At 33.6% G+C, this 9,930-nt stretch overlaps 1 protein-coding gene across 1 annotated transcript; it reads left to right on the top strand.

The window, feature by feature from the left end:
* Nucleotides 1-6,814: 6,814 nt before the first annotated feature.
* LOC134258830 (fibrinogen-like protein 1) lies at nucleotides 6,815-9,712 on the top strand (the record flags this gene model as incomplete). The annotated part of the gene is made up of 5 exons (XM_062741414.1): nucleotides 6,815-6,875; nucleotides 7,136-7,257; nucleotides 7,372-7,468; nucleotides 8,553-8,717; nucleotides 9,315-9,712. Coding segments are annotated over 5 exons (702 nt in total), but the record flags the coding sequence as incomplete, so codon positions are not given.
* Nucleotides 9,713-9,930: the final 218 nt, after the last annotated feature.

The following is a 9,930-nucleotide window of genomic DNA, read 5'->3' on the forward strand; positions in this document are numbered from 1 at the left end:
TTATTACAGTATTTTCCTGCTAAAATGCTGTAGTATTAGTCAATTTTTCGTCCTTAAATTATTTTTATCAATATATCTTTAATGTATAATGACTTAAGAAAGTAATAGCTACATGTATATCTATATTATATGCCTAACCTAAAACATAACAATTCTTATATGCATGTACTAATTATAAGCAATATTCCAAATAGATCTAGAATGTAGCATTGAGACATTAAGCAAACCGTCAAGATCTTTTCCACACGGACCATGTTATTTACCACTAACCTTTTTATAGTCATATTTTTAGTAGAAATACTCTTGTTTAAGGACAATCAGTAAAGGCTGATTATTTATCATAATTGATGTTTTATATCTGTTTAAATGACGATGTTACTGCAAAAAATATTTCAAAACATACATGAACAAATAAATCATACAAAGCATTTATGATTATATGAGATGAATTTCTCATTTCTCATTCAAACTTGTGATATTTTTGAAAAGTGAAAAATCAGTCAAATGAAATATATGGAGATAACGATTAGTTATCAAGCTCAGAAATCTTTTGAATGATACACATTTGGAGAAGAGCAATCACGGATCTCCAAAATATCAAAGATGGGATCATGTGCCAGGGAGAATAGAGTATCCCCTGCCGATCGGTCACACCCGCCGTGTGCCCCTTGTCATGATCGGAAAATAACGTAAAAATCCGTCGGCAATTCAGTGTGTAAATAATGGGTTAACAATTGATATGAAAAAGTCAGTCAGCACTTGAATTAATGGTGAATTGTGTTTGCTGACAAGGTCATTGTAGCGTCCATATAACTTACGAAATGATGACTTTAAACGAGACTGCTGATATTCTTGTTTCAACAACTTGTTTGTAAATAACTTGCCTTGTTTAAGAAATTCTTCATCATTATGTAGAACTTGCTCTTGCGCATCAAATTAACTGAGAGATCATATAAACCTCTTATGCAGGCGACGAAAGTAAATCGCTGCATAGGTAAGGGAAGTTAACAATTGAAAAAGTTAGTCATCACGTTTATCATAGAGCTTAATTGGTTGTTAGATTACATTTAACGTCTTTTGTCAAATAAAATAGTATCCAATCAAGATACAGATGTGTCAGAATCTGAGGCATCTTGTTTAGTGCTTATGTAAATTAGTATTTTATGTTGAGCTTTAGTCATGTTAGTGAAGAGTTATTAGTAAATAATTATTTTTTTTCAATATAACTTTTTACCATAGCCCCTTTTGGACCCATAAATCAAAATGAAGATTTTTTTCATTAAGGAAGTCTGTAAACTGCACACTAAAGAGTTCTAGACTATTTATTGGGTAGTTTTATGCAATCAGTGTGATCTGCCCTTAGAATTAAGATAAAAAATGGTTATTTATAGTTTTAAAATCACACGATTTCTAATAAATTAAAATATGCTTAGTGTTATATGAGACTACATGTAAGAATAAGAAAATGAATTCATTTTTTTAACCAGTTATTTTCCCTAGTTAAGAAAACAACAATGATTTCTGCTCACAAATAGTTTATTGTCTTTGAACAATTTTCCTGCTGAAATAAGGCAGCTACCATATGTAAAAAAAAAAAAAAAAAACATTAACTAAATAGTCCCAATATGCACACCTTTATATGATATATTTTTCTCCAAGTCTAAAAAGCACTTTTTATCAGTATTTATAGCTTCCTTAAGGTATTTGTTATTTTGAAAGAATCTGTCTTCTCAACCCTCTGTTTCTTAAAGATTTTTAATAATTGGACACGTGTATACAAATGTGATATCGACAACATTTGTTGGAGTTTAAATATGTTTACACATTTACTTACCACTACATTTTCAGTATTTTGATTCATGTTTATCCCAATGAATTAAAAAAAAAACGACAAGGAGGGAATCTGATTCTTTTGTTTCAGACATAGTTTTCTATAGAAAATATTGGATCAATTAAGATATAAACACAAAAAAAAATACAAACTTTATTATTATTCTCTTATTAATGTAGCAATATGATACCATTAAAATATACATATGATATTTATGTGTAACAGTTGATTCAATTTGCAAGAGCCTGTTTTTGGCACGAACAACATATAACATTGTAGTAGGGAAAAATGAATTAATACGTGAGCTGGTCTATAAAAAGTCCAAGAGTACTAAAATGATCCATGATTCATTTTTAATATTTCGGTTAAAAAAGCTAGTTTGCCGATAAAATTCGGGAAACAGTTATGAAATTTAAATTTGCAGACGATTTTTCTTAAAGCTTCAAGGCACTTTGGGCATTTTAAAACTGTACCTCAAAATGTATCGAACGCCCACTTCAGGATACAGGTATTTGGATGGGGCAATGCAAGAAGATTACATGTATATTAAGAGTACCTCTAAGGGGCCTGATATGTGTCCAAATTCTGAGAAACAGCATCATATGAGAAAAAAAAACAAAGAGGAAAAATTAAATATTTTTAGTAAAAGCATGGTTTCTACCTTTACAATTTCAATTTCCAGGGTTCCTATTTTAAGCCCTGTTCACAGATTTGTAGTGTTTGTAAATTTTTTGAGGTCTACCCCTTTTTATTCCTTTGGTAAGAATGATTTCTACAACTGGACTACATTTAATTACATGACGCAGCCGTGTAAGGAATAAGACAGTAACTTTCATTTTTTTTTATTCAATTGGAATAACTCAAAAAGAAGCTTGGGGTTTATTTTTTGTGACAGGGATCTTACCAACCTTCGTGCCATTGAAACCTAAATTTTATATACCACACATATGGAGAAGATACCATATACCGGTATTGTAGAGTAAGTTTTCCCCTAAAAATCTTTCCCCTCGGAAATAGGATCCTCCCCCGGAAAGAGGCTCTAGAATAGGATTTTCCTACGAAAACCCCCCACTCAGCTCAATTTTCTGTACCTTTCAAGCAGTGAGAATGATCTGTTTTTGTTCTTGGTAAAGAGAGACCATCTGTAATCCAACCAAGCATTCTTAGTATCTTTGTCCATTCACTGAATAAATTAACAATAATGTACGATTTTTAAAACGAGGTTAATTATTGACAAACAAGTTGATGAAACAAGAATTTCAGCAGTCTCATTTAAAGTCATCATTTCGTAAGTTCTATGGACGATATAAAGACCTTGTCAGCAAATACATTTTATCACTGAGTCAAATGCTGACTGACGTTTTTCATACCAATGGTTAGTCTATTATTTACTCGCTGAATTGACGATAGATTTTTTTCTGTTATTCCGATCCCGATCATGAACAATACTTCGTCTCTTCATGCATAATATACTGCATCATTGATGTTCACCTTTAACCACTTGATGACACAATTTGCACGCAAACAACATTTAAAGGCATCAATATGATAAACTCTTTCGAGCCATAAAGCCCTGTACCGGAAATTCGTGGTTCGTGCTCATTAAATCTTAGTCCGGATGATTCTAGAAATAGCATTTAAAAAGATATTGACTGGTAAAAATCTGTTTAATTTTCCCAGAGATCATACTAAGGCTACGTTTGACATACCAATAATCCATGATTCCTTTTTTTTTAAAATAAATAAATATACCTCATTTATTTTAACATTTTGTTGTACAAGTATTGAAAGTTCGAAATCAAAGAGAAGTAGGGTTTTTTTGTTCTACCGTATTCCTCTGGATCCTCCCATATAACGCAACATCTCGTATTTGTAACCAATGAAATTTGGCTATGACATTTCGAAATAAAAATGAGAGTGTCAAGTCAAAAATATGTGTATAAAATCTAGGATCTGAAATTTAAAGAAATAGGCCACCGATACAAACGTTCTGTAAGGATGGTATTTAGTTTCTTTCATTACGTTTCCTGGATGCTGTTTTCCTTAATCATTACTGCTTTTACAGAAGCATCCTTATCAACTTCGAAAGAACACGAGTTTTTCAATTACGAAGGGGAGGTTTCGTATGACAATCATACACACACAATTTCAACATTTATGCTGTCGTACACCATGACAAAAATCCGCTGCGCCGGGCATTGTCTCAGTGATTTACAGTGTAATGCTATAGAACTATGTTCTACACCTTACGGCGAGGAGTGTAGAATGAGCAGAGAGTGGAGAGATACTGGTGGTATTCCCGAACCAACATGTAGTCGATTTCAAATGGTACGTAATCATATTACAAATGGAAAATCGCAAATAAAAAGTTCATCTCTTCTGAGTAATTGTACATAAACTGTAAATGAAGAAATGTGTTTTATGATAGTAAATTAAGGTTCCTGGAATGTGCAGTCACCTTTAGTTAGATTGATTGATTGATTGTATATTGTTTAACGTCCTTCTCGAGAATTTTTGTCCCCCGCTTGAAAAGTGGGGGATATTAATTTGGGTTTGTCCGTCCGTCCGTCCGTCTTTCTGTCTGTCTGTAACGCTTTCGTTTCCACACGATATCTCGAGAACCCTTTGAGCTTTTGCAGTGAAATTTAGCATAGCTACTCCCTATGGACTAAAGAAGACCCCTATTGATTTTGAGGTCAAAAGGTCAAAGTTCAAGGTCATAAATAAGCAAATTCTGTCTGTTAAAACACTTTCGTTTCCACACGATATCTCTAGAACCATTTGAGCTATTGCAATGAAATTTTATACAACAACTCCCTGTGGCCTAATGAAGACCCCTATTGATTTTGAGGTCAAAAGGTCAAAGTTCAAGGTCGTAAATTTATACATTCTGTCTGTGTATAATACTATTATTTCCGGGCGATATTTCAAGAAGATTTTGAGCTTATGCAATGTAATTTTATATCAAAACTCCCTAGGACGTCTCTCGCCCCTCTCAAAGTGCCCCGCCCCGTTTGTTTTATTAGGCGTATTATAGTATTACATGTCGCTATTTTTAGCGCAGGGGCATGAGGTGAGTTATTGCGTAGAAAACAGGTTCTCGGTGGACTTTATGTTCTTATTACGTCTATTAGAACTGTTTATTAAAGGCTAAATAAATCAAACAGAATGGATTGTGTAACATTTTGAGAATACTGAACATGAAAACATGAATATATACATGTGTGTGACTTCACTTCTGCATATACTTCGCACTATGTAAAGCGATTCCATAGTCTTGTGGTTATGTCTCTCGCTTCAAATGTGAGGGGTCCCGGGATCGAATCTCAGGCGACCCATTCTTTTTTTTTTTTTAATTACTTTTTTTTTTACTAAATGATAGTATTCAGCATGTGAAATAAAAATTTCATGAGGTTATAAAATCAACATTACAGTGTGATAAAAATTCCATATTAAAAATCTTCTATACACATAACAAAGAATAAACAATCAAATCTTTATATGCATATTGACGTACATGTATTTTATTTGCTTCAGTATACATGTATACATTTAATAATTCTACAAATTCAGTCAGGGGGAGCCGACTTTTTCCCTAAGCGGGGGACACGAATTCTCTGAATTAGCTTGTTTTCACTCATATGGAGACGCCACCACTTGCCGGTGAAGAGCTGCAAATTTTGTCCTATATTCGGCACTAGGGGCCATTGTGCAGGGAGGGATATTTTTCGTGCCAACACCTTCTGCGATCGGGACCTCGGTTTAAACGGTCTCATCAGAAGGACAGGTCTTCACGTGTCACAGTGGGATTCGAACCCGCAACGTAAGAATCAACTCCCTACTCCGCGACTCTAGAGAAGACGCTCTACCACTGCCCCATGCGGACGACACCCTTGGTTAGAAGAAAAGAAACTGTGCAATGAAATATATTGAGATCGATAACGAACAGTAACCAAACTCAAAAGTCAATTTAATTACGATTTGTTTATTTAATAATGGTATTTTTTTCTCTCAAAAATGTACTGATAATTGTTGTCAATTACTGTCAATTAAAAGATATTTACATGTAAAGATGTTTCAAAAGATACTGGAAGGTACATTTGTATGTTTCGTAAGATTTATAATTTATATGAAAATAATGAACAATATTTCATCTCAAAATCCATTTAACAAATCATTAAAAGGGGATCAGGTGCCATAGAGGAGTGGGCATCCCCAGCCGACTCTTTAACCTCGATCGCTTTTGCTCTTTATCATAATCGGGGAATAACGAACAGATTCGTAGATATTCAATTTATATACTAGTATAACGACCTTTAAATCAATATTGCAAATATCTAATTTAAGCAAAAGATAGATTTAATTGTCTAATAGCGGCATTGTTTCGCCTATAGAACTTTCGAAATGATGACTTTAAACGAAACTGTTGATAGTCTTGTTTTTGTCAACAAGAATTGTGTTTGTAAGTTATTTACCTCGTTTCAGACATTGTTCGTAAGTAGAGCTTACGTATCGATCAACTGAAAGATAAAACCTCATTTGCAGGTGATGATTGTGTATTGCTACATATTTAGGGGAATCCAACGATTAAAATGTTTATAATTATGTTACCGTTAACGTCTTTTTCTAGTAAAATATCCAAGAGTGAAACAGGCCGTTGTGTCAGTTTATTTCATATTCACTGGAATACCGATATATCGTGTCGAGACAGGAAAGGAATAAAAAATTGTTAATTAATAAGTTGTCAATTGATACATAATACTACATCTAAAATTGAGTTCAGGGCGACAGCAAGTGTTTATGATGGAAATTTATACCTTATTGCCTTTAAGGAAAGCGGGGTTCTATCCTGAAAGAAAAAAAAAAGACTGATATACAGGAGAATAAACTAATGTTTCAGTAGCTCTCTATATCATAACTGTATTACATATGTATGTATATATTTATTACTGTCTCTTTGATCCAATAAAATGTTTATTTTAAAAGGACGACGAATGTGAAGGATCCGGTTATGTTGACAGAAAAACTGGTGTCTGCATTTATGGTAATATGATTTTTCTTCTTTTATTTAAAATTTTTCATAAAAAGGCCCAGTCTCTTATCATAATGTGTTATTTATATTCAAAATTAAAAAAAAAGTTAGAAAAAATTGTCTAGATCACATTTTTATTTTTCCCTTTTTATTCTTATTTGTTTGGACTATGTGAAATGCTTTTCTGGAGCCCTACTAACAATTCACTTATCTATTTAATATAAACTTTCCCAAATAATATCTCTTTTACAATGTTCCGATAATGTTTTCAGAAGAATGTAATGATTGCGACTGTGTATCGACGCATACCCAGAAGTCCGGAATTTATGGTGTTGTGTTGGCTGGTGAACAGAAACAAGTTTACTGCTCTTTCGAAACCCTTTATTCTTGGACTGTAAGAACTTCTTTTAGAGTAACATTGAATTTCATTAAAACCTTAATAAAAAGAGGAATGTTTGAATGGACTATTAAAAATTCAAATTCATTTCTTATGTTGATTTTTCTCCAGGTTTTACAAAGACGGTTAGACGGATCAGAGGACTTTTACAGGAATTGGACTGATTATGAAGTCGGGTTTGGGAACCTTGAGTCAGAATTTTGGTTAGGTAATTTACAAGTTTATACATGCGTATTAATATCGCATATCCTGATTTTTTAAATATGTTTTTTATTTAGAAATAATATTGATATGATATTTAAATATATGAAAATTGTCGTATTGTATTTTAAAACGGATACATTGTATTCCGTACATAGATTTTGAAAAAAAGAATATAAAATTAGCGAAAAAACGAAGTTCATCGACATGTTAAAGCATGCAAGTTGTTTGAAAGTCACCTATGTGAGACGAAGAATTAGAACATTTGCTTTGGAGTAAGGCGTTGATCCCTATCCCACACTACTCCCTTAATCGCATTTCCAAATTCGACCAACGCCAAACGGTATTTTAGGCAAAATGAAATTCTTCGGCGACAGTCAGAATTTACTGTATACGCAAGTAGTTTGTTAGATTGTTGTCCTTTTATCGTCAGCCGACTAGTCTTTTTAATTGTCGAACCGAGTTATATATTTTTGTTGCGTCGATGGTCGATTTCGTCAAATGAAGCTGTCATTGAATAGTCTACGGTCGACTAACTCTTTGTTGAGCAGATCGTCGGTCGATCGACATTTAAATCGAAATTTGATTTTCACCATCGGCAAACTTTTATTTAAAAAACGATCTTTTAAATAAAAGTTTGCCGATGGTGAAAATCAAATTGTCGCTCAGCTCTCTATGATCACTCAACGATTGTACACTGTAAGACTTTTAAATATTAAAACTTTTAAAGTTTTCTGCATTTCTAGGATTACTGTGACTAGTCTGCTCCGTGATTTCCAATACTAATGTCGGACAATCATTTTTTTTTTCAGCCAAAAATACGAAATTAATTTATTCGCCAAACCGATTTTTTTAGATCGCCAAAAATATTGCCGAATTCTATTGAGAAATGTTTTACAAAGATATTTTAAATCTTGTACAATTCCCCAACTCTACATGTATTAAATTCACCCACCCATATTTTCTACATACTTAATCTAATGTTTATTTACATGTTAAATTTTCAAAAATATTTGAGTAATTGATCTGTCGTTCGCTTTCTGGATCTTGAACTGTTCACAAATTTCTCATTTTATAACGTGACAATAAAGGAAACAAGTTTATCCATCAACTGACGGCAGATGGACATACCATTTTGCGAATTGAGTTGGAGGACCATGATGGTAATACTAGGTACGCTGAATACAACAGCTTAACTGTGGAAGATGCGAGTGACAACTACAGGATTCATGTGACAGGATATTCCGGAAATGCCGGTAAGATACAAATCAGTCCTTTCCACATGTAAAAAAGGACATAAACCACGGATCCCTCAAAATCCCAGCGGTGGAATCAGTGACTAGAAGGGAGAAAACATCCCCTAGTAACCGGTCACGCCCTGTAGACAAAACTTTCTGTTATCAAGTTCATTATTAAAATATAAGGGTTACACTTGGTACGAATCAAGTCCGCCAAAATAAGACCATGTAAAAAATCATGTGTTTAACTAGGTCATTATAGGACCATACAATTAACGAAATATCGACTTTGAACGAAGTTGTTGAAATCTATGTGACATGAATTTATCAGCAGTAGCATGCCTCGCTTTATATATTGATATAAAAGAGCAAGCTCTCCTCGAGTAGCTAAAATTAATGTATATGTACTTGTCCTTTGAGCATTGTTGTTTGCGTCATTGCCGCTAAAATTTAGACTATTATGTATCAAAGAAAGAAATTCACGCTGTTGATCTATATAGATAAACCCGATTTAGATGCAGACGCTGAAATTCGTTTCGAAATTGCGCATATGAACAGTTGCAAATATATTGTAGTACTTGTGTGTTTTGACATTTTTTTTATTCATCCATGTAGGTGACAGTTTTGCAGGGACATGTAGCATTTGTAACAACGGGATGCCTTTCAGCACCTACGACCGTGATAATGATAACCATCTGACTCTGAATTGTGCAGTATGGGGAAAGGGAGGGTGGTGGCACAACGCATGCCATAAATCGAATCTGAATGGACTGTATAGTGACAACAGATATGGACAAGGAGTGAACTGGGAAAACTGGAAAACTCTAAATTATTCACTCAAATCATCCATCATGAAAGTCAGGAAATATTAAGCGTTAGAATATAAAAATGATAGTCATCTGACTTTGAATTTGTGCATTTTGGGGGAAAAGGAGGCTTGGGGCATTATGCATTCGACAGAGCCATTATTTACACTCTGTATTGTCTTCTGATTTTTTAGTTTGCCTACTTTGACAAGGAGAACACGGCAGGTGTGACTCGTTTACCGAGGACGTTTTACCCCTCCATGGCACCTGGTCCAACCTCTAATACATTAGAGGTGTGTGTTTTCTTTGCTCTTGATTTGTACATTTCAATGAACTTTTGAGTTGAAATATTCTTCGTTTTCTCCATATTTCATTATGTTATTAAATATTGTTATGAAAACTTGTCTTATTCTGATATGTTTTGA

This window comes from Saccostrea cucullata, unplaced genomic scaffold (genome assembly GCF_032062105.1).
Source record: "Saccostrea cucullata isolate Sc308-1 unplaced genomic scaffold, CSIRO_AGI_Scuc_v1 ctg932, whole genome shotgun sequence".
In the NCBI taxonomy this organism is placed as follows: domain Eukaryota; kingdom Metazoa; phylum Mollusca; class Bivalvia; order Ostreida; family Ostreidae; genus Saccostrea; species Saccostrea cuccullata.